This window comes from Mus caroli, chromosome 18, assembly GCF_900094665.2.
Source record: "Mus caroli chromosome 18, CAROLI_EIJ_v1.1, whole genome shotgun sequence".
NCBI lineage: Eukaryota > Metazoa > Chordata > Mammalia > Rodentia > Muridae > Mus > Mus caroli.
In genome coordinates, this window is record NC_034587.1 from 70,727,187 (window position 1) to 70,753,137 (window position 25,951).

Here is a 25,951-nt window from a genome sequence, read left to right on the forward strand (position 1 = left end):
CTGAGAGAGAGAGAGAGAGAGAGAGAGAGAGAGAGAGAGAGAGAGAGAGAGGGAGGTGCGTGAACTCAGCACTGTAAGGATTGTTCCTGAGCCCAACTCATTGGTTTCAGGGCTTTCCTCTTGGGGAAGGGACAGGACTTAAGCTCCATGATGAGATTGAAGGAAAACAGATAAAAGTAAGGCTGGTTGCAACCTCCCTAAGAAAATCCTTGAGGAGTTAGACTTGTCATACATTCTTATGCAGATCACTGTGGTCTTGAAGGCCATTGGAGTCCCTAGGAGCCCATTTGTGGGTGCAGGGTCCTTGCTGACAGGAAGAGTCTATATCACACAGATGACGCTGACTTGCCTGAGCAGTGGAGTTGGTTAGGGAACTGGGTTTGATGAGACAGTGTGAGCTAAGTCTATAGTAGCTATGTGACCTCAAGTGCATCCCCCCACTCCCCAGAACAGCCTTTGTGGGTCGATGGGGCTGTGCCTCTCAAACCTTTGCTTTTGGGTTTCAGATACTATGTAGACCTGTCCTTGTGAGTCTAGTAACAGAAGTGAGGAGGGCTGCCATTGTGGTGGGAGGAGGATGTCCCAAGGTTAGAGCAATGAATAGACCAAGCACCTGGATCCCTTTGCTTCCACAAATAGTTTTAACAGCTAGAGACCTTGGGAGTGTACCTTGTAAATAGCAGGTGGAGGTGACTGAGTCCTGGCTGGTGTGGAGCAGTTGGGGGCTCCCACTGCTAACTACAGTGAAGCCTATAAGGCTTACCAGGACCCCACCCTCAGGGAGCTTAGGATCTTCTGGAAGATGAAATTAGTACTTCATAACAGATAAGTGCTATACTGTTTATATTGCTAGTCTATTGATGAAAGAAAAGTGGCTGTAGGATAAATAAGGAGAAATGGATGGAGATACGGAATAGTAGAAATGGTTTTGTGATGCTGTGTTTTGTACATAGCAAACCTCATTCAACAGAGAGACCTGCTCCCTCTTCTCTAGGTCCAAGGACCTTAAAAAACCCGAAGCTAAAATGCAGTAGACGGGAGGCTTCTGCTGACTGTAGAACTGAAGGTGATATTTGCAGACCGGCTTTATGAAAGACAACCCTGATCCCTAGGGCCTGGGCCCTGGCCTGGTTGCAGAGCTTGAGTGTGAATCAACCCTAGGAGAGAGACCTACAAGCGCAACGAGGAGCAGGCCTGCTCAATCCTTGGACCTTAGAGGAAGCCAGCTGGAGAGGAAGAGAAAGAAAGAGTAGAGAGCTGGCAGCACATCTGCTCTCCCGAGGATCTCAATGCCATGAGTAGTTGGATAGTAGGGCTAGGGAAGGATAGCTTGAAGCCACTACAGACAACTCACACAGCCATCTTCAGAGTATTTGTTGGTGGCTTCTGGATGACCTGGCAGTGTGTCTGAACATTTTCTCAGGGAAATAGCAGTTGCAATGCTCTGCGAATAAAAGAGGGAAAGGGGATGCTGTTTGCTGAGCTCCGCTGTGGATCCAGCGACAGTGAATCCTCACTGTAGTCTGTAGGAACACAGTGGTATTGTGCACTTTTGCAGGTGGGTAAGATTCAGAAGAGATGAGCTTTCCCAGCGTCAAACAGTTAGTGTTGGTCGAGTCTAGAAATACACCTAGGCTATAAAAGCTTTGTTCTTTAAGCCACTAAACTGTTCACTGCAACCTTCTGTGCAATAATGTATATTACAATAACAGTTTCAGTGGCTGTAAACATAGCAGTGGGTCACTGAACACTAAGAGATCCTTTATGTCTTGCCTTTGTCGTGGGTTAGGGGAGGCCCAGGCTGTGAGTGGACGGGATCACCTTCTTGCTAGGCCCTGGATGCTGCATAGGCTCCCGCTGTTCCTAAGTCTGTCCTTCCCACTGCTGGCCGACAGTTTGCTGTGCCCAGACACTCACTTCAGGCAGGGCAGTGCTTGGGACTAAAGCTGTTAGCCCGACCCCTCTTTTCCTGGCAGCTTCTCTCTAATGATCTTTGCTTGTTTCCTGCCCTCAGCCCAAATGTTTGTTAGGAGGCTGAGTGAATTTATACACTGAGTCCTACCCGAGGACCAGTCTTGGCTCAGCCTTACCTCATTTCCCATCCTTAAAATGCCAAAAAGTGTATGTAAAGTTTGTTACTTAGCCAACTTTACGGGGCAGGACTGAGTACCTCACCATACGTGTGTCCTGTGTACCCCATGTGTTAGCTTTGTCCCAGCTCTGCTGTCTTAGGTAATGCAGATCTGGATCCCTCTCACAAGACAGAGCTCTGCCACCGTGGTCTCTGCCTTTGCCTAGTTGTGTCCTGGATCATGCTGCTCTTCAACCCCTAGAGCGCACACACCACTTGTCGCTTGTATCCTGGTAGCTCTGACTGTGAGTGGTATGTTAAGGGACATGTGCGTGGTTGGCATTTGACTTGTGAATGAAGATTCTGACTACTATGTGTGTTTGACTAGGGGACAATCAAAAGATCAGAATCAGTACAACAAAGGCTGGTGTATGCATGTTAAGGACATTTTGGGAGACGTTTTACATTATGTAATTTGTGTAGATGGTTTAGTGGCCTCTAGGACTGTCATTTATATATAATGCTGGGATGTAGAGTATTCAGGATGGGGAGTCAGGAAGGGTAGGTGGACATATGGGAGCCCATGAACAAGAGTTGGAATTCAAGAAGATGGCCTGGAACCCATGCAGCGTCTCACCGCCTCCAGCTTCAGTGATGTTCATATCCCGCAGAAGAAGCTAGTGTCCTTAGGAGCAGCTGGCCTAGAATTGGAGAAGCTAAAGGAAGATCCCAGGGCAATTGTAGCAGCTGAAGGCCTGGCTGGAGGCCTGGCTGTTTCCCCATACCAAGGTGAGACAGCAGACAAGTGACAGTGTATGAATTGCAAAGTGCTTGGTGTCCTGCACCAGCCTCCCAAGTATTAACCGTCCGCTGCTGCTGCTTTGCTTCCACTAGCCACAGCGTTTCTGTGGATGTTCTTAACTGGAAGTAACTGGGGAGGATCCCAGGAAGCATAGCCTGTAGTCCAGGTGACATGTTAGAAAGCCACTCTGCCATGAGTCAGCTCCCAAGGGCTCCCACTCACCTGAGGATGACATAACAAAACTACATTGCTGTAAATGTAAGACGGAAGACCATGGATGTCATGATGTTCCCAGCAAGTAAAGAAATCCTGTCCAGCTCACCCGGAACAGGCTTGCTGGTCTCAGCCGTGCTTGTGCCGTTCATCCAGGTCTCGAACACTTGGCCCATAGTTCTCACTGGATGTGACACTGGGATTCAGAAATGCAGTTTTATAAAATGCATCAATATATATTACAAGTGATAAAAAGATCTCCAGTTTATTATGGACTTTGATGCTCAAATATAGAATTGAGTATATTGTGGAAAAGCCAGTCCTTTTTTGAGTTTTTTGTTTTGTTTTGTTTTGTTTTTTTGTTTTTGAAAGTATAGAAGTTGGAAACAATCATTTCTATTTCTAAGGTGTTCTATTGTAAAATTATTTTAAAACAAATTTTCTTGCTCTATTTTTTTTTTATGTTAGTGTTTCTTTGGGGATGTTTGGTGGTGGTTACAGGGTTGACTGCTGTGGGAAAACGGGTTCGTGGGTGGCAAGATGAGCTCGGCTGTGCTATTTCCCTTGGCTTCTGTGGGGTGACTGCAGGCTGAGGCACCGCGCTTGCTATTCCTCCCACCATGCAGACTGTAAGGCTCCTGTAGGCCTAGGCTGGATAGATTTTAAAGCTGGTGTCAGCTGCCCCGGAGCAGAGCCTTTCCCTGCAAAGCCTGGTGGTGTATGGAAAAGCTGGTCCCACTCTTCAGCAAGGTGGGCTGAGTGTTAGTGCTCCTGGGCTCGTCGGCTGGCGGCTCTTCGGCTGGCGGCTCTTCTGTGTGAGCTCAGGATTGTCCTGTGATGTCTGCAAGCAGGCCTTCCCAGACTCCCCAGCAAGACCTCTGTGGTGATGCAAATCTCAGGGCGAAGCTTGTGGGGCAGGCAAGCCCCTTCTCACCCTGCTGAAGGGATTCCTTCCCCTCTGTAGAGGGTGTGCTGGGGGTGAGCGGACACCCACCTGTTCCCACTGAGAGCACTCAGATGAGGGAGCTGCCTCTCTGGACATGGTCTGGGAACCCAGACAGCCTCTTAATTTTTTTCTTTTTTTTTGTTTCAGGCTACATAAACTGTTAGCAGTAAATGAAAAAGAGTATTTTACTGAGCTGCAGTTGAAAGAAGAAGTATTGTAGGAGAGAAAAGCAATTATTATTAAGAGAAGAAAGACATTCTTTTGTGGCTGAAAAGCTGAACCTGGAATTTAGGAAATGGAATGCAAATCTAGAGATGTACCATGTAGAGAATCTGAAGTTGGGTGGGTTACAAATAATTAAGCACGCCAATTGGAAGAAAACCAACCTTAAACATGTATACACATGTATTGCACTTAGTATCTGTCAGTGACTGGCCTTATTACTGCCCTCCCCTCCTCCCTCCTGGCCTTGCTCCCCTACCCCCAGGGGCACCGCAGTAGCAATCAATTGACTCTTGAGCAGTATAACTCCATTTAACTGTTACTGGGAACTACAGCTCTGATTTCCATGTGTGCTGAAGACCGGCTAGTTTCCTGGATTGTATTGCCAGTTTTGCCTGGGATCCTGACACTCAAGAATGGAGTATCTGGACTTCTGACCCAAAGATGATTCCTCTGTTCAGACTATTGTGTCCAGTCCAGTCAGACAACTGCCCCGCCAGTGTATCTGATCTGCCCTCTTCCTGTGTTAGCCCAAACTGTGAGTTCCATTTTCTGTTCGGTGCACTAGGAAGATTTTATTCACAGTTGGGTGACTCGACAAAGCACTTCGGCTTCTTGAGCCTTAACTTCACTGCAAACTAAAAAAAGCCAATACCTTCAATTCCTTTAACCTTGTACGAGAATTTTGTCAACCTCAAAGGTTGATCCTGAAAATTCTTTGCAAATTAAAAAAAGAAAAAAGAAAAAAAAAAAAAAAAAACCAAAAAACCAAGCCTGAGGTTGCCATGTGGTTATTATCGCCATCAAGATTAATTTCGAGATAGTACAAAATGTAGCCTCAAAGGCCCACTAACCTTGCTCGTACTTTTAGCTCTGTTCCATGCCATCCTAGCAAAATACACAGAGGTGTGCTTTGACCCTTTCAGTTAAGGCTTTTAGGTCCGGTCCCCATCCCATTCTATCTTTTGGGGGAGCCCTGGAGGAAGAGAAGGAGATGGAAAGAGGTGTTCCTGTGCTGGGCAATGTTTGGGCAGGTTGATGGTGGCAGATTGCTGGTACGGGCCGGGGGTGGGGGGGTGGGGGTCGGGGCCAGTGACTAGGGACTACTTCCACTTCCACTTGGCCCGCCCACCTTCACTCTAGCAGCACGAGGGGGAGGGGGGAGGGGGGGCGGGGTGACGCACCATGGCAACCAGCACTCTGCGTCTGGGAAGTAAACTCCACGGGGCTTTCTAGTTTCCTGTCGCCACCATCCCAAAGAGACTTGAAGATGTACAGCCAGCAGTTTGGCACTGTTCCAAGGGAATTTAAGGGCCCCACTCCCAAAGCGGTGATCATAGTAAGTAAGGATGTGTGTGCAGAGAAACGCGGGACTTTTCTCTATCTCCTGGTCGAGCCCGACCTGGCTGGGTTCCTCCACCTGGGACACACCTGAGATGCAGCGGGGGGGTTTTTTGTTGCTCATCTGTCTACCATTACACCCGCACCCTTTCCCCGCAACTTCCAGCTATAATCACCACTTGGGACCTTGGTGTTTTTGTTTTTGATTCAATATTCCTCAAATGAGATCTGACTCCTTGCTATGAGCTGTGGGTGTGGGAGTATTTTGGGAAGGGCACTGGGCCAGGAGGCAGTTTCCCTGATCTGTACTGCCTATGGTTCAACAGTATGACGTTGAATTGGTCGTGTAACCCTAAGAGTCTATGGAAAGAGAATTGGGCTTTGAATGCTCTGTGTGATAACAGAACGTCCCTTATGCCGGCTAAATGAATAACTGGTGTTGAACAAAAGTGGCCCCTCCAGACTGGAAATAAGCCAGTTGCCTCCTAAGGTGGCCTGATAATGGTAGCCCATAAGAAAATAATTTGATGCATTTTGATAACAATCCAGGCACTCCTCATCCATGCATATGGGTTCCTTTATTTCTGCAGAAACTGATTTCTACAAGCCAGAAGCGGTACCATGTGTAATCAGAGTTATGGCAGGAACTCTACCGGATGTATAGCCCTATAGAATATATAGGAGTAAATTCAGGGGCCCTGGGAGTCTCCCCCTTCATTAAAAATGCCATTCACATTCTGCTTATTTCCGCCTAAATAAGCTGTTCAAGGGAGATAATAGGTGTGTTGGCTACATGAGGAAGACGAATACAGACTAATCAAGAATACAGTTATATTGCAGTCTGTAGTACACATGCCACACTTCAGTCAGCTTACAGACCTCCCTCTTCTTTAGGTCTAAGAACTATAGAATCTGGACCTGGAAAAAGGTAGTCTGGAAGCTGCTATGGGCTGTGAGGTCACAAGATGACTTCGTGAGGGACAGAAACAGAACACTTTAGGGCCATGTATCTTCATGCAGTGCTCAGGATCCAGGCCATTGCTGGTGACCATTATTTATGTTCATAACCAACATGGAACAGGAAAAAGACATACTGCCAAAGCCTAGGCAGGCCGACTGCACACTGTGTTCTCATAGCAAAAGTAGGAGGCAAAAGAAACCACCCATGGCTCTCCTCAGCTGTCGTGTCAAGTCACAGGACTTCCTTAGGAGAAAGCAATACAAATTGATGTGAGCAGCCACCAGCACGGTTCTTTTTTTCTCATTTGACAGATGAGAAACCCCAGACTTGGAGCTTAGATAACTTGTTCAGCACAGTGATGAATGAGTATAGGTCAGAGTCAAACGCAGATGAAGTCATTGTTCTTTAAAATAGGAACTTGCTATGCTGCAGTAGCAAAGTCTCTCTTTGATCTTCACAAATCGCAGCGTCTGTGTCCATGATTGTAGTTACCTGCCACACCTGGCTTTGACCTCTGGCTATGTGTTGAAATTGCTCGGAGTCACATATTGAAAAGGTAATATTCCGGATATATTGGATTAACAAAATATATGATCAAAATTAATTTCTTACTTTCACTTAACTAATGTAGTCACTAGAAAAACTTCAATAATGTATCTATGTTGTATTATATTTCTATTAGACTGTGTGAATTTTGGTCAGTAACAAGCCTGTTTCTAGTTTTACTGAGACTTACTGCTGAATAACCTCACCCTTTCTAGCTCTTTCTGAACACTGGCTGGCTGATCAACTCAACTGTCCCAGCTCAAACTCCTCTCCAACCTCCTCCTGAATTGCTCTGCTTAGCTACATACTAACTTTGGCAATATGCTCTAATTTTCTGATTCCTTCTCATTTTCTGGCTTGTTCCGTCTTCACCTGGGTCTAGCTTGTTCTCTCTCTGCAGCCTCTTTCTGTGAAACTCTCCCGGTAAAACAGCCTCCTCCTGCTCTCTCACTGGACTGCTCTCTTAAATAGCTTCCCTTTCGTCTTCTGCTCATGACAGTCGGGCGTATCCTATTCTGTCAAATCTTTCTCTGAGTTGTCACTTTGCCACTCGATTAAACACCACTTTCAAACTTAGGTGCTTCCTTCTACAGACTAACTTTACCTTCGTTGTTTGGAGTTAAAGGTGTGTACTAAGGGTGTGGCTTTATTCCAGCCAGAGGAATTAAAGATGGGTTCTAAGGGATGAGCCGCACCACATCTAGAAACACGATTTTCCAGTAAACAACACAATCTCAGGGTTCACAGTGTGACCATCTATCCTGTAACAGGGAGGTAGAGGCTCAGTTTAAGAGAGAGTTTGAAGCCAGCCTGAGCTACATGACATCATGTCTCTGTACCGCAAGCCTTACAGGGCTCCTAGGTCTGGCTACCACCAGTGCTGTTTCTCATCAATACTTACCCTTGTTCCTCTTTTTAGTCAGAGTGTACTCATATCTTAATTCCTCACCTCACAACTGGTGATAGTTGTGTCTAGCTGGCCTGTGTGCTTCGTGTTTTCAGCTCGCATGACTACCAGAACCCTGAGTTCTTCCTGTGTCTCCTGCCCAAATGACCCTGTTCTACTTCACGGTCACAGAATCTGCACTCATAAAATACCAGGAACCTTAGACAATAGTAGTTTAATTAAATGACTCTAGACTCAAAATGGTTTTGCTGTGGGTTGAGTCTCCTGATATACTTCCCACTCTCATCTTGGGTCTGCCTTCCATTTCATCCTGTTAGCTGCATCTAGGTGCCTCTTTGTGTACACCAAGCCCTGAAACCCTCCATCAGTTTATCTTTGAATGCTGCACCCCCCATCCCAAATGATTACTACAGATAAGCAATGGTTACCAGACACTGGGATATCTGGTAATTCTGACACCAATGTTCTAAATGTAATTCATCAGAATGAATCTACCTTGTGCCTTAAGGACTTGTTACTATGAATTAACACCAACATACCACAACTTAACCTAGGATGACTGGATAAAGCAGGAAGCTCAAGACTGTTGGTTTTGTGGTGGCGCCAGGATGCACAGACACTGAGTCATTAAGACCACCCAGAAACACTTGCCCACGCATCCATAGGGAGAGGCTAATAGTGTAAGGATGCTAGGAATCCAGAATGCTAGGAATCCAGAAATGATAAAGATACAGTCAATGAGATTTCATTTAGTGTGTTGATATATTTTCAAAATGTACATGCATACCCTTCCAGCTGTTTTGCCCAGGCCCTGCAGATCAGCAGAGACCACCAGGAGTTCAACTCATATATCAAAGCAAAGAGCCTTTATTCAAGCTGGAGTTCAGACCTCTCCAATCTCTCCTATGCAGTCGATGGTTGTGGAAGGCCCCGTGTCAGTAAAGCCTTGTCTATTTATTACAGTTTCAGCAGGGTAAGAGGCTTTCCAATTTGGCAGTTACATGATTGGTTGACATTTGAAGGTTACATCTTGGTGCATTTCTGTTGGCTAGTAATGATTTCAATTTGGGATGAACAATAGTGGCTTGCTTAAGCAATCTATTGTGAGACATCTGGAACATTAGGTACGTTCCCCCTAAGAGCTGACTGGCTGTTCCTAGTGGTAGAGTAGCTGTTTGCTAGAGGAGTTGTGGCAGTTGCTAGGTGTGTCATGGATCCTGGAACAAGTTGTGTGTGTGTGTGTGTTTTCCTTCTCGTAACTGAGTTCACACTAAGGACTAGCTTAACATAAGATGGAGTCTGAATGTTAGGCTGGGCCCTTCACAACTTTTATTTTTTGAGTGGCCATTGAGTGGCAAACAATACATTTAAAGAAACGGAAATTGTTGAGGTCTTGGAATCACCACACAAACCGCTCAGGCACCAATCTCAGTCAAACAAGGCTGGTTTATTGAATGCACATGCCAAGACTGGTTGATCAGGGAGGCAGCATAAACTCAGGAACTAGAATGTTCCTCAGGGCCAGTTTATAAAGGCAAAAACCAGGTACAGGAAGGACTGCCTGGAGGTCATCTCTGACCTAAGCCTGCTAGACAGAATAGTTCTAACTGATGTTTATTCTGATGGATCCTAAGTGGATTTTATGGTTGTGGAATTTCTTAAGATTAATAAACCTCAGAACCTACAAAACATAATGGAGTATGTGGTCAGCATGACCCTGCTCTGAATCAAGCAAGTTAGTTTTCTGCATCAATAACAATATAAAACTGAGATGCCAAATCTTTTAAATTCAGACTCCATTTTAGAGACCCTGATCTAAATTTGAATTTAGGTAAACTAACAGGCTGGTACCTAGCATTAGTTTCCAAGTCTCCCCCCTCCCCCACCCCAAAACTGGAGCCTAGCTCCAGTCTCTAGGCTAATCCCCAACAAGACCAGCATCTCCAGGTTGCACCCTGAACAAACCTGTACCCCCAGGTTACAAGCTGATCTCTTGTAACCACCAATGCAGAGGGGAGCAGAAATTAAGTTTATGATATGACTCCCAGCACCAGCCAATTATGTTAAAGGCCACAGTAGCTCTCCAATTAGATGTACTCCCTGCTTGCTGCTTGCTATAAAGCCTTGTCCTGATAGACATTCGGGGCTCCCCCCCCCACCACCAAAACCATCCTTCGAGAGGGCATATGTTGGGGGTGGGGGCGAGCTAGCTCAAATAGAATAAAGACTCTGCTGTGAGTTACATCAGATTGACTCCCATCTTGTTTTGGGGGATCACTAACATTTACCTGGCAGTACAAAATGACTGGCAAACATGGAACAAAATGGCTACAGCTATACTGGGAGAGCAGGCTTCAACAGGTCTGTGAAGGGCCCAGCTTAACATTATAAATTCAATTTTGCTTTCAGATTCCATGTTGTGATTAACTTGCCCCCTGAGTGAATTCAGCTACTGGAAAACCCCCAACTTTTTCTAAGAACCATGTTGCCCTGGCAACCATCATAATTCCCCTGAGCAAATAGCCACTCTACCCCTAGCAACAACCTATCAGTACCTAATGTCTTGAAGTAGATTGATTAAGCTAGTGACCATTGTTCATACCAAGCCAAAATCATTACTAGCCAATAGAAGTGTGCCAAGAAAATGTCAACCAATCATATAACTGCCAAGTTGGAAAGTCCCTCAGCCGGGTACAGCAACCATGATAAATGGGCAAGGCTTGTACCAGCACAGCACCTTCCACATTTTCCACTGTGCTGGAGAGCTGGGAAGGTCCAAGCCCAAGCTTGAATAAAGACTCTCTGCTTTTGCATCTGAGTTGGACTCCTAGTGGTCCCTGGTGGTCTGTGGGAACCTAGTGATCTGGACATAACAGGCTGTCTTTTTGAAACACTTTGGTCATGGCACTCGTGTCTCTGGTTGATCAAATCATTTCTAGAACCCTGCCTTTCAAGTTTGTTTGCTTATTTATAGTAGCTCTTTGAGTGTTTCCAGTTTCTTTCCTGTTTTGCTTGTATTCACTGTTATAGGATATTTGATCACACTGTGAAACCCAGGATTGTGTTATTTATCAGAAAAAAAAAAAAAAACCCAAACCTGTTTCTAGTTGTGGTCTGGTTCACTTTAGCACACACTTTTAATCCCTCTGGCTGGAATAAAGATACACCCTTACTATATACCTTTACTCCCAAACAGCAAAGGTAAAGTTAGTTGTTTTTTTTTTTTTTAAACCACCCATGTTTGAAAGTAATTTCTTTTTCTTCTCTCTCTCTCTCTCTCTCTCTCTCTCTCTCTCTCTCTCTCTCTCTCTTTCTTTCTCTCTTTTTGGACAGGGTTTCTCTGTATACCCCTAGCTGTCCTGGAACTCACTTTGTAGACAAGGCTGGCCTCGAAATCAGAAATCTACCTGCCTCTGCCTCCCAAGTGCTGGGACTAAAGGCATGTGCCACCACCACCACCCAGCTCTGAAAGTGATTTCTAATGGAGTAGCAGACAAAGTGGTGAATCAGAGAAAGATTTGACAGAATAGGATCTGTCCAGCTCTCATAAGAAGAGAGCGGAAGGGGAAGCTAGTTAAGAGAGAGCAGTACAGATAAAGGGAGGCAGTTTCACTGAGATAGATGTAGATACGGGTTACAAGGAGAGAACAAGCTAGACACATGTAAAGACGAGCCAGAGAATGAGAAGCCAAAAGATTAGCACAGATGGCCAAATTTAGTATGGGGCCAAGCAAAGCAATTCAGTCAGGGGATGGGAAAGAAGTCAGATTGAATCAGCCAGCCTGGAGAGCAGTTTGAACCAGAACAGCTAAGTTGAACCAGCCAGCCAGAAAGAACAAGAAAGGGTGAGTGTGGGCCGGGCGTGGTGGTGCACGCCTTTAATCCCAGCACTAGGGAGGCAGAGGCAGGCGGATTTCTGAGTTCGAGGCCAGCCTGATCTACAAAGTGAGTTCCAGGACAGCTAGGGCTATACAGAGAAACCCTGTCTTGAAAAAGAAAGAAAGAAAGAAAGAAAGAAAGAAAGAAAGAAAGAAAGAAAGAAAGAAAGAGAAAGAGAGAGAGAGAAAGGGTGAGTGTAACTTTAATGTTTTCAAACCTTATTTGTAATGATAATTCTTAAATGCTTTAACCTTCCTTGTAGCTCACCACCCACCAGAGGTAGTAGGAAAGAAAGGATATGGGGTAACTGGACCTGTTTAAAAGGTTCTTTGGATCAGCTCCTATCTGTGTTGTCTGGAAATCAGCAGTTCAGTTCACAGGTTAGTAGGCAGCAGGCAGCTCAATTTACTCACAAACACCTCACAAATACACCAGCAGTCCAGTTAGATAGAGTTGGATCAACAAAGTTGCAAAACCCACAAAACATTGTACAGCTAGCTGTACCAGCAAGCCAAGCTCAGTCTCCATCACTTCATCTCTTCTTCACTCTGTCAAGTCCTATTTATTCTTACCCCAGCATGTTTCTCGCCACAGCATGGGTCTTGCCTCAGCATATGTATCCAATCAGCCCAAGTCCTTGGAAGCATCAACAAACTGCAGTAATCTACCAGAAGTTTCTTTGTGTGTGATTCTCTCTATGGAGTCCTGATAAATGCAGCTCAACTATGCAATGTAAGGTGGACTAATATATGCATGCCATTAACAAAGAATCTTTCATCACATGTCCTTTCACGTGTTTGCTTTAGCGGAACATCCTCTCCTGTGTCTACTTCAGTGAAATGCCCCTTCATGAGTCTGCCTTAGCCTTTCACCTGTATCCACGTTAACAAAATGCTCCTTCATGTATTTGCCCCAGCAAAACACCATCCAACCAACTTTCCAAAGAATCCGTAAGTTTCCACTTTAAGTGAACTTATTCAGCAGTGTAAGTCTTAGAGGCTGAAAACATTCTAGGCATAGATAAAATTGTATGAAGGCTAGAAGCTTCCATGTCTAGGCCTAGATTAGCAGACGGAGGCAGCAAACCTTGGAGATGACAGTTACCTCTGGCAAATAGACGTTATATTAACAATTTACCCCAACTCTTTCCAATATCCACTCCTTATTCCATACCCAACTTGTATCCTTTTTCTTTTGTAGCCATGATAGACCAATTTGTGCCACCCCAAGATTCTTGGATGTGTAATCTACCTATGAGTGTGGTCAGCTTACCAGGGGATATACTCTTAGAGAAAACCCTCTTTCTCTCCCAACAGCTAATTGTTGCCCTTTTTTTTCTGCTGATAGTGATGGGATTGTGTGACAACCTTCCCTCTCCAGGCTGGAATTTGGTCTGTCTTGGTCATGCACAGGCTGTGTGCATGGAGTTGCAATCACCCTTAGCTCATGTGTGCAGCTGTCCTCCCGTGCCTAGATGTTTTCTTGTCATCTACTACCTCTTTCTGTTCTCTGACCTTGGAAGTAGGGGCAGGGCTCAGGATACAGTATATGTTTTCTTTTGGGTTGAGCATTCTGTAGTCTCTTATTCTTCCTATGATATAACTTGCCATGTTATACCCAGGCCACCCCTACTCCAACTGGCTGGCCCTTGTGGCCATGTCCTCACAATCCACATACCTCGTGGTGTCTTCCACTTATTTTTTTCCCTCTCCCTTCTCCTCCTTACATGGTCTCTGCCTCAGACTCCAAGACCTGAAACTGAAACCCTGCCCACTTCTCTTTTGCCCAGATACAGGCTGTAGGCACAAGAACTTTGGCCAGTTGTTGTGGGTGTCTATGTTAATCACCATTTAACAATAGAAAGAAAATAGAAGCTTCTGATGAAATTTGAGTGATGTATTGGCCTGGTGGATGTAGAAAGGGATGCAAAAAAGGTGTTCAAATTTTAACTTTAATAATTATATCTAGTTTTAGCCAAAGGACTTTAAAAAAAGGTGATCTATAACTCAAGATTTGACTTATTTTCTTTTATGATGGTGCAAAATGGAAAAGTAACTTTTATTTCCCTGATGTAATTGTCATCTCAGAGGCTTAATAAACTCACCTGTAAGACCCCCTTTCGGGGACCCCCACTGTAGTCTCGGGAGAGAGAGAGCACCCAAAGAAACACGAGAATCCTTCTTGCTGTAAACACATGAGGCAGTTTAATGACGGAGCTCTGGGTCGAAAAGTATCTCGCACAGGAGAGAGTGGATTTGACCCCGAGGCTCGAAAGCTAGGGGTTTTTATGGGGTAAAAGGCTTAGGGGTGGGAGTGGGAAATTTAGCATAGTGACACACTATTGGCTTATTCAAACATCAGCAGAAAAATTACATGTATGTGCAGATCAAGGTGTCATCAGCAAAAGAAAGAGTACATGCAGGAGTTCTGTGAGTTGGATGTTTATCAATGCTAGCAGAGTATCTGATCAATTTGACTCAGTTCAGATAGCCCTGTTATGTCCTCACATTCCTCTTTATCTTTATGGTCAAGCTGTTCCCAGGAATGCCTTTACTACGAGGCATGCCCGGGTTTGTTTTTCTTTATTCTCAGCCCCAGGCAGCCTCTAGGCTCACAACCAACCAGCAATTTCTGAGTACTTTATATGACTTACAGGTCTTGAAATTTCACCTTTCTTTCACACCCTTTCTAGTTCTTTTTAAACTCTGGCCGGCTAGTTCAGCTCAGCTGTTCTGGCTCAAACTCCTCTCCAAACTGACTGATTCAATATGGTTCTGCTTGGCCTTAAGCTAACTCTGGCAATTTGTTTTAATCTTCTGGCTCATTCTTATTGTCTGGCTTCAACTGCCTCTGCTGACCTACACTGAACTGCAACTCTACTGCACTGCAGTCACTGCACTGACACCCAGCTGACCGACTCTCTCACTGAACTGCTCTTAAAGAGCTTTCCTGTGCTGTTTTCATCAGAGTTGGGCATATTCTATTTCCGACTCATTATGTCAGATCTTTCTCTGATTCATCACTTTGACTACCCCTCCATTAGAAGTCATTTTTCAAACATCCTTGCTTCTTTCTAGAAACTAATTTTACCTTAAAGGTATGTACTAAGTATGTGTCTGTATTCTAGCTAGGGGGATTAAAGGTGTGTAAATGTTTGTATTCCAGCTGGAACACACAGGCCTAGATCTTTGTATATGATCTCTTGCCAGAGCAGCTAGTTTGCTTGATTAATATTCCTCTACAGCAAAAATGGTATTAGTTCATAGGTTGTACTTTAAAAATGGGAATTTGAGTCGGCCAGGGGTGGCACATGCCATCCTGGTCTACAGAGTGAGTTCCAGGACAACCAGAGCTATACAGAGAAACCCTGTCTTGAAAAACCTAAATAAATAAATAAATAAATAAATAAATAAATACAACAAAACAAGCAAACAAACAAAACCCCAGGAATTTGGAGTTTTTCCTAGACTAGTGATACACAGAAAGGTTACTCTCAAGGTCTTGGGCAGGACATTGAAATGAAGTTTAGGACTGGAAAGATGGCTCAGTGGTTAAGAGCACTGACTGCTTTTCCAAAGGTCCTGAGTTCAATTCCAAGCAACCACATGGTGGCTTACAACCATCTGTAATGGGATCCTATGCCCTCTTCTGGTGTGTCTGAAGATAGCTACAATGTACTCATATAAATAAAATAAATAAATCTTTAAAAAAAGAAGGAAAGAAATGAAGTTTATGCCAGGCTCAGGAGAGATCATGAATAACATGGCTGAATAACAGATACTCTACAGTATGTCTTATGTTTGGTAGATTATGTGTATTAAACACATTTTTACTAACATTATCTCTTGTTAATGCTAGGTTAATCCCGTCAAAACCCAAACACTTTCTGTACTTGAGACTGAGTTGATAAATATCAAACTCAGAGACTCAAACAAGTTAGTCCTCATTTTCTTATGTTGGATTTGGCTCTAACTGCAGAGTATGTATGTGCATGCATGTGTGTGTGTGAGTGTGTGTATGTATGTGTGTGTGTATGGGTTTGTGTGTACATATATATATGTGCATATGTAGAATCCAAAATAAATTCAAGACCACTCAGCTCCTTCCCCCCTCTGAAGAGACTTTCCAAACTAGCGGTCAAAATGACTAAGTCTACAGCTGCCAAAACAAGATGATCTGTTCTCAGAAAAATAACCAAAACAAGATTAGCAGTTCCCAGAAAAATCCCCCTAATCGCCCCACACTGAATTCTGAGAAAAACCACAAACTGCCCTGACCTTGTCACTAGAATTCCCCCATGATGTTAATAGCTGTGATGTTAATAGCTGACTCATAAGTTCAAAATGTACTGCTGCTTTGCTGACCAATCATAATAACCAACCATAAAAGCAGGCAAAGTGAGCCACTAGGCCAAAGGTAGTCACACTATGCAAACCAGCCAATGCCTGAAAAGATTACATGCTACACCAATGAGAAGAAGCCAGTTAGCCCTGTTGCCTAAATCTGCCCCTTAAAAGGTATAAAAATTGTGTTCTTTGTTTGTTCTGGGTCTCTCCTCTTCCCTGCGTGCTGAGGGGAGTCCCCAGGGCATTGGATCCATAAAAAACCTCTTGCGGTTTGCAGTGATGGTGGTTTCTGTGGTCTTTGTGAGTGAGGATCTTTTGGTGGACTTCAACACATATATGTATATATGTATAAATGTGTATATGTGTATGTGTGTATGTGTGTATATGTGTATGTGTGTATGTGTGTATGTGTGTATGTGTGTATGTATGTATGTATGTATATATGTATATATGTATATATGTATATATGTATATATGTATGTATGTATGTATATATGTATGTATGTATATATGTATACACACATATAATATTTTCTATAGATGGTCAGACTCTTAATTTTTACTTATTGTAAATGACAGCTGTTCTTTATTTTCAGAGAGCCAAGCCTCCCAAAGCTCAGAGAGCTGAGCAACATCTAAAAAGAATCCAGCGCAGCTACCACAAGTACCACACTACTTTGACTTCCATCAAGTCAAATGAGGAGAACCGCCTGAAATGTGACTGGATCCAGCGCAATAACCGCAAGACCTTTGACAGTCTTGTGCAAACGAGAGTCCAGGATGCCATGCAAGGCTTTATCATCAATACTGAAGAGAGACGCAATAAGTAAGGCTCACACACCTGGTGGTGCAGAAATTGAAGCTCTCACTTTGTGTTCCCATTGATTACTGAGCATCAACCTCAGGGCCTTTCCTATGTTATGCAAGGTCTCTAACATTTTCCTATGTCATGAGCTCACAAAACCACAATGGTTAATGTTGTGCATTCAAAAACAAACAAACAAACAAAACCCTAAGTCAAATAAAGGTCGTGGCTCAGTTTTTCATATTCTTATTATATGGAGAACCACAGTGATTTTTTAAAACACTTTTTTATCTTTTTTATCGGAGGGAGGGAGTATCATTGTACATGTGGAGATCAGAGGACAATTTTTGGGAGTTGTTTCTCCCTTTCTACTATGTGGTTCCTAGGATCAAACTTAGGACATTAGACTGTTTTTCTATTCTTTCAGAGTGGGTTCTGGGGAATGAAATCTGTGACCGCAAGGAAAGTTGTTTTGTTTTGTTTTGTTTTGTTTTGTTTTGTTTTGTTTTGTTCTGTTCTGTTCTGTTCTGTTCTTTCCAGATAGGGTTTCTCTGTGTAGCCTTGGCTGTCCTGGAACTCACTCTGTAGACAAGGATGGCCTTGAACTCAAAAATCTGCCTGGCTCTGTCTTCCAAGTGCTGGGTCTAAAGGCATGTGCCACCACTGCCTGGCAAGGGAAGCTCTTTACTGACTTGTTTCTTCAACCTCATAGTGAGTGGCCTTTCATTTCTTAAAACATGATTAAACACTAATTCAGAAACTCAGTAGACCAAAACTCAGTTTGAATGATAATTTTGATTAATTAATCACCTAATTGTTTTTGTTTTTGTTTGTTTCAGGCTACGTGAACTTTTGGCATCAGAAGAAAACGAGTATTTTTCTGAAATGCAATTGAAAGGAGAAACCATTGAAGAGAAAAAAGACAAAATGAGAGAGAGAACCAAGTTATTAAGAGAGAAGAAGGAAAAGGAGAGGCAGGAGTTTGTAGCTGAAAAGTTAGACCAGCAGTTCAGGTAATGATCTGGAAGAGGACACAAGCAGCAGATGAACCTGGGCTTGTGATGTAGAATATGACGGAGAGAACAACAAAACAGCCGTGGTTAGTCCAGGAAGGGAAGCAGACACATGGTTCCTTTCAGTAATGGCAGTCATTAGGAGAAAGAGCCTCAAGACCATGACGGATATTCTTCAGGTGGGAGGGACAACATTAGACAGAAAATGGTACAGTGTGGAGGAGTACAAATGGGGCCCTATAGGGGAGGGGGGAGAGGAAGGAGAGGGGGTGGGGGAGAGGAAGGAGAGGGGGAGAGAAAGGAGGGGGAGGGGAAGGAAAGGGAGAAGAGAGAAGGGGACGAGAAAGGAGAGGGCGAGGAGAGAGAGAAGGGGGAGAGGAAGGGGATGGAGGAGGGGAGAGGAAGGAGAGGGAGGAGGGGGATAGGAAGGAGAGGGAGGCAGAAAGGAGGAGGAGAGGAAGAAGAGGGAGAAGAGAGAGAGGAGGGGGAGAAGGAGAGGGAGAGAGAAAGGAGGGGAGAGGAAGGAGAGGGAGAAGAGAGAGAGGAGGGGAAGAGGAAGGAGAGGGAGACAGCCCCCATGACCTGGGAACACCTGGGATAGGTGGGAGTTGGGCACAGAGGAAGCCCCCAGAGCAACCTCATGGACAGAGGAAACATGAGACTTCCCTAACTTTTGGGAGGCTGGTGGATGCTTCACATTAGTGATTTAGTTCAACAAAAGGCACAGAAGAGCCAGGATAAACTAGGCACACAGATTGGCCTTGAATTCTCTGTGCACAGGCGGCAGTTGTGGGGGGCACAGCTTGGTCTCTTCAGGCTGTGGAATCTGGCCTCTTTAAGGGTGATCACTGTCTTAAATGGACAATCCTGCGTTCTAGCTGGTATATTAAAAAAATGATGTAGGAATGCTAACTCACAGTAAACTATAGCCCTCGAAGGTGTACTCAGGAACCACACTTTAAATCTTGGTAATCACATCATAGGTCACTTAAATGTACAGCGGCTCAGTTTGTCTTAAAATTCTGTTTTAGCACTCTGTGCTTGCCTCCCAAGCATGAAAGTGTCAAGTGCCAAATAAGCTATTACTTATCCACTTCAGCACTGCTGTTGGAGACAAGTTCTTTGAACTTGTCCCAGGAAGTGTTTAGTAAAATTGGTCTGTCCCCCTGCTGCTGCCTTCTTGCCATCTGCCAAGTATGTGGTAGGTCCCAGTTTGTCGTCTAGTTATTGCTGGTCCCAGGGTCTTTTCTGATCACCTGGACTTCTGATCCACTTCCTGGCACAGACTACAAAGACCCATCACTTTCAGATCCTTGGACTCTGATGGAGATGGACATTGAGGATTTGCTGTCATGGGGTTAAAAGCTCTGTGCTGCTCTTACAGAAGCCCCAAGTTCTGTTTGTAGCACACAGATCCAGCACCTTACAACCATCTGTAAGACCAGCTTCAGAGGATCTGATATCCTCTTCTAGATTCCATTGGTACATGTGCACATACCCACATGTAGACAGACAAACAGACACACACACACACACTTAAAGAAAATAATAATAATAAAAAACCCCAAACCTTTAAAATTGTTATTATATCCTCAGGTTTGTTTCCTCATTTTGCTTTCTTTTTGTTATTCAACTCCTTCAATGTAGTGATTGTCACTTGATATGAATATCAGTTTCATATGTCTTTTAATTTTAAGATTTCAATCCTCAGAAGAGATTTGAAAAGTTCAGTATTTCCTGGAAGTGTTTAAAATAGAGTCTTTTTTTTGTTGGGAACAACCTTGTTTGAACATTAACTGCCTTAAGTACTTGCTGGCACAAAGTCTTGGCCTCTGTGGGAAAGTACTAGCCCAGCTGAGTACAAATAGACATAGATCCTGAAGTCAGCGGAGAACAAATAGCTATAAATCTTGTGGATAGGTGCCTAATAACCCATTCTGTTCTGATCTTCCTGCTGAACTGTTTACCCAGTCAATATCCTGTTCCTGGGAACAGGTGCATTACCCAGAGACAAAGCGACCCCATTTCACCCCCCTTCCTGCTCCTATGAGTATATAACGTGTGTGGAATAAATAAAAATTTGTCAGCTTGATCAGACCTCCTGACTTGCTGTCCATTCTTTGAGTTTCTTGTCCCCCATTCTCTCCATAGGTGATTCCCCGTCCATGTCCTGCAGGTCGGGACACTTTTTAATTCATTAATAAATGAGTTTGCTATTTTATAATTTTATATTTTCGAACATTTTGCCTGCATGGATGTAAGGGCACCACATGTGTGCCTAGTGCCCAGGAAGGCCTTGGAACTGGAGTTACAGACACCTATGAGCTGCTATGTGGGGGCTGGGATCAAAGTAGGGTCCGCTATGGGAGCTGCTTTTAACTGATGAGCCAACTCTCCAGCCCAAATGGATAATTTTCAAGAGAAGGTCTGACATTGTAATCTAGGCTAGCTTGAAACTCACTCTGTAGCCCAGGCTGGCCCTGAATTCAAGATATTCTTCCTTCAACCTCCCAAGTACTGGGACTGCCACCGTTCCTGGCTTCAATAAATGTTGAGATTTATGTCAAACTCTCAGATAGAAGAGTAGCTCACTTGACTCAAGAGAAATGAAATAAGGTTCCCAAGTCACTGAGTCTGAGTGGGCCAAGGGCATGTCTTGTTGAGCGGCAGTTAGGAATATGTGGCCATGTAAGTTCTCACTTTACGTGCAGAACGCACAGGAAATATGAGAGTTCATTTTCATGACATTGACAATTCAAGGAGGTCAGAAATTCAAAGGCCAGCGGGTATGAGAAACCAGCAAAATCAGAACAAGATGTGGCCCTGAGAACCACGAAATGGTTACCACTGACAACGGGTCTATAGATTTCCCACTAACAATACACACTGCCCCGATCCCTCCTAGCAGGGGGCAGTAGGAAAGAAAGGTGCTGCCCAGCACGGGTCACAGGTTGGGGCACAGCTGGTCAGAGTGGATTCAGACCCAGGAACCCAGAGGGAACAGGTTTCTGGGTAGGTGTTTTAAAGACGAGTCAACTGGCTGCGATGAGTTAATTCTGTTTTGTTCGTTTCTTTCATTTTCCTTTTGAGACAGGCTTTCTTTATGTAGCACTGGCTGTCCCAGAACATGTAGACCAGGCTGGCCTCAAACTCAAAGAACTCTGCCTGCCCAGTGCTGTAACTAAAGGCATGCACTACCACACCTAGATAGGTAAGTAAAAGGTTTGATCCGCAGTCATACAGGAATCGGCAGAGCAAGGATTCAAAGCTTGTGTTGCCTGAAGGCAGTACTTGCATCTTGTGACATCCTTGTGGGCCTGCCTCTCTCCCTGCTCTCTCCTCACATTTTAATGTCTGGATGTCCGCATCCGGGTTATTTTGGTACTGTGAAGACACATGCCTAAAGACAGCGGCGCCTCATAAAATGCCCAGGGTTTACTCTTTTAAAATTTCCCTTTCAGGGAACGCTGTGAGGAGCTCCGCACTAAATTGGCTAGCATCCATGAGAAAAAGGTGATCGAGGAACGGAATGCGCAGATAGAATTCAACAAGGAGCTGAAGAGGCAAAAGCTGGTGGAAGAGCAGCTGTTTGCCAGGCTTTGGGAGGAAGATAGATTAGCGAAGGAAAGGCGAGAAGCCCAAGAGGAGAAGAGACAGAGAGAGCTGGTACAAAATACACGCCTGGGTCTGGATGCTCAGGTGACCAGCATCCAGGCACAAAGGCAGGGGGCACGAAGGATGAAGGAAGAGGAGGCCCGCATCCTGGTGAGCCTTTTCAAAGGCCCTGTAGCGATGGGCTCTATGGGTGTAGCAGTTTGCCCTCTTGTTAATATAGTTTGCTTGGAGTATGGGGCTGGTCTATTAAGCACATTTCCATGTTTGAAGTTTCACTGCTGCTTAAGAATAGGTGTACAGATAGATGTGCATAGAAGCATAAAGCCCAGAAGACTGGGCAAGCATGTTGAGCATGATGGTGAATGTTTAGCACTGGGATCCAAGATCATTTCCTTTTACCCTTTTCAGAGGGGTCGTTTTGGGACTATGCACCTACGTAATACTTACTTTACAACTACATGTAGAGAAATCTCCACAAAGCTTTATTATTGACTCACTTGTATTAAAAAGCAAGCTCCACTTCCACAGCCCCTCTAAATGGAATTGTGTGTATGCATTTCCAAGAAATCCCTTAGGCTCCTCCCTTACTGCAAAAGCATGGTCTTACTCACTTTGCTCAGCCATGCTGATTTGTCTCCATTACTCCTCCTTAGGAGCAGAACAAAGCACAGATCAAACGAGAGGATGAACAAGAAAAACTCCAGAAGCAGAAGAGAAGACAGGAAACTAGGAGCAGTTTGAAAAAAGCTGTGCAGGATAAGATAGAGTCTATGCAGCAGGAGTACAGAGAGGACCTGGACTTGAACATGAAACTTGTGGGAAGGGCCCTTCAAGACTTACAAGATGAGGCAGATAAGAAGAAGCAGAAGAGAGTAAGATGCTTATTTAGTGCTTGCTAGATGCCTGTGGGATTGTCTGTTGAGTTGTCAGTCTTATTATGATTTGTTACTTTCATTGTGTTTCATTGTGCAAGGCCCCGAGCTCAGTGTCTAGACAAGAAGGCCAGAAGAAGGGAGGGAGGGAGTGAAGGAGGGAGGGAGGGAGGGAGGGAAGGGGGGAGGGAGGGAAGGAAGGAGGGAGGGAGAAAGAGGGAGAAAGGGAGGGAGGAAGGGAGGGAAGGACAGAGGGAGAGAGGAGGGAGGGAGAGAGGGAGAGGAGGCCAGAAGAAGAGAGGGAGGAAGGGGGAAGGGAGAGAGGGAGGAAGGGAAGGAGGGACAGAGAGAGAGAGAGAGGGAGGGATGGGGGAAAGAGGGAGGAAGGGAGGAAAGGATGAAGGGAAGGAAGGGAGAGGGAGGGAGGAAACGAGTCAGGAAGGAAGGGAAGATTTTAAAAGATAGCTTTAGTCCCTCCAGCAATTCATGAGCACTCTAGTTTCTTCACATTCTCTTTAGCATTTGATATTGTCACCCCTTTTGCTTTATTATTGTACATGCTGACTAATATCTCATATCACTTTCATTTGCATGTCCCTAATGGTTAATGATGTTGACCGATGTTTCATATGTTCTTATTTGCCCTCCCTAGAGTCTCTTAGGTGAAATGTCTCTTTGTTGATGTTCAGATCCACCCATTGTAGGGTAGCAGTTTTCACACTCCTGTTGGGAGTGTGCTAACAAGTACTTTAGGAAACTCTTTGAGAAAGTGTACTTGAACCAACTTACTTGAAAATGTGTTCTCAAACATTTCCAACAGATATAAAACAGTGGTCTGAACCCCCTTATGTCCTTAACAAGCTTTAGCAACCTTCAAGTAAAGTCCATTCTTGTTTTTTTTTTTTTTTTCTGTTTTGTTTGTTTGTTTTGGCTTTTCGAGACAGGGTTTCTCTGTGCAGTCCTGGCTGTCCTGAAACTCACTCTGTAGACCAGGCTGGCCTCAAACTCAGAAATCTGCCTTCCTCTGCCTCCCAAGTTCTGGTATTACAGGTATGCGCCACTACTGCCTGGCATCCATTCCTGTTTTGTCTATACCTACAATCACTCTGAGTCCTTTGAAGAAAATCTGAGACACAATAGTATATCAGTGAATGCCTGAGTATATAGCACCACAAGATTAGGATTGTACCTGTTAGTAAAACTGCTTTTAATGATGACCATGGGGTTGACAAGAAGGCTCAGAAGATAGGAGACTACCATCAAGTCTGTTCTAGCCCCAGGTAGAAAGAAAGAAAGCCTAGTCTAGAATGTTGTCCTTTGACACACACACACACACACACACACACACACACACCATGGCACATGTGTGACCACCCACACACATCACACACTCACATACCAAATAAATGAATTATCATGTACTTAAAAAATATTCTTGTTCTTCCTCACTGATGTGTTCTAATGACATGAGTTAAATTCTATGCATGTAGGAAGAAATGGGAAGAGAGCAGAAGATATACAATGACTATCTAATGCAGCGACGAAAGGAAGAAAAAGCCCAGGAGAAAGAACTCAACAGACTACTAGAGGACATAAAGGCAAAGAAGTTGGCTGAGAAGGATCAGGAGCTGGCACTCCAAAGGGAGGCAAGGAAGCAACTCATGAATGAAGTCATGAGTACAAGAAAACTCCAAGTTCAAGAAAGACGTAAGGAGCCAGGTTATATCTTTCTTCTCTTTTGCTTTTACTTTTTAAAAGCTAATTGTTTCGTTAACATTCAATTCGAAATGACGCATTTCACTGTGATATTTTAATACATGCATAGTATTATTCCGTGCTCTCATTTCCCCTCCCACCACGGTCCTCCTGTACACCCCCCACCCGACCCCTGCCCATGCTCTTACTTGGACAACCAAAATATTTAGGAGTGTATCTGTGAAATTCCATGAATGTTGCAAGTACTAAGACTCCTGCTTTTGCAAATCTTATCTAATTAGAACACAGGACATAAATGAATGAGAAACTTCCTATCCTAGCAGCTCCTCCCCCTACAACTGCTGGGTTCTGGGGGAGGTGTACTCAAGGTCTAAGAACAGTGTGTGCTTTGAGTACCATTTACCTCAATGATGATAAATGATACAAAATGGTGAGGGACAGAGATCCGAACCTCTTTCTCCTCCCTCTCATCTGCCCCTCTTTTCTTTCTCTTTTTGAAGGTGTTTCTCTCCATAGCTTTGCCTAAGCCTTTTTTTTTTTTTTTAAAGCCTGTGAGGTGCTGAACCTTGAGAAAGCCTAATTATCTGTTGAAGTCCACTCAGATGTCCCCTTCCCTCGAGGCTCTTTGTGTTTCCCCCATTCAAAGTGTCTCCTCTCTCCAAGACTCTCACTGTGACCTTTTGACATTTCAGATGACTGAGGGACCAGAAGGGTCTCCATTCAGAGACCATTCTCAGAGTTTGAGGAGGTCTTCCTCCCTTTACTATCTGCATTCAGACCTCAGTCCCCAGGAGTTTCATGAAGAAGTTTCAGTTATTCTTATGAGAGTGAGCTTTAGTTTAAGACGTCTGCAAGTACAGGCAGACTGAGTTACCCCGCATATCATGGATCTCCCTGGACCAGGTTGTCCCATACTACTAAGAGATGGATTCTACTAACTCTCTGTTAGAACCCAGACCAGACAGTGCTCAGACCCTGCCTATCTTCCTCCTCCCTTTAGCTGCTTCTGTATACTGGCCCTAGACCGACACACTCCAAACTGTATGACAGATACACATAAACTAGAGGGTCTCTCCTCTCTACTCATGCCATATCCTCAAGATAATATATTCCTTCCCCAGTTGGCAAGACTTTCTCTCCTCCCTCATCACCTGGGAATCAGAGAGAGTCTGACTATAAGTGTGCACTGTGGATTACTGAAGGGGCCTCTACTACATTACATGGTTCTCAGCTCTCCCCAGAGTTCCCACCATGCTGTTCTCTTCCTGCTCTTATGAAAATTAATATTTCATCTAATAAATCTCTTACCCAAGAGGATAATCTACCTTAGCACCCCTCTTGCTCTCGAATGCAAAGCCTTTCAGTTAGATGCTCAAAGGGTCTCAAGAAGACCACCAATCTTAAAGTCTCAGTATGTCAAGATTAAAACTTTTTTTTTTTTTAATGTAGGTTAGTACATGGTTACTTTTGTCAGACACACCAAAAAAGAAGAGGGCATTGGATCCCATTACAGATGGTTGTGAGCCACCATGTGGTTGTTGGGAATTGAACTCAGGACCTCTGGGAGAGCAATCAATGCTCTTAACCACTGAGCCATCTCTCTAGACCCAAGATTATAACTTCTTAAAGTTTCCCACTTGTGACCCCTTTTTCTCAGGAAATTGTTAAATGACCTCACATATATGAGTAGATAAAA

General features: G+C 44.3%; 1 protein-coding gene across 1 annotated transcript in view; it reads left to right on the forward strand.

The window, feature by feature from the left end:
- Window positions 1-5,432: 5,432 nt before the first annotated feature.
- The window catches only part of Cfap53 (cilia and flagella associated protein 53), a 68,376-nt gene continuing 47,857 nt past the window's right edge, over window positions 5,433-25,951 (forward strand). The window contains exons 1-6 of the mRNA XM_021150573.1: window positions 5,433-5,593; window positions 16,831-17,060; window positions 17,879-18,052; window positions 21,514-21,817; window positions 22,321-22,539; window positions 24,030-24,246. Of these exons, the coding sequence (XP_021006232.1) occupies window positions 5,525-5,593; window positions 16,831-17,060; window positions 17,879-18,052; window positions 21,514-21,817; window positions 22,321-22,539; window positions 24,030-24,246 (1,213 nt within the window). The 5' untranslated portion in view covers window positions 5,433-5,524. The remainder of the gene's footprint in view (window positions 5,594-16,830; window positions 17,061-17,878; window positions 18,053-21,513; window positions 21,818-22,320; window positions 22,540-24,029; window positions 24,247-25,951) is intronic.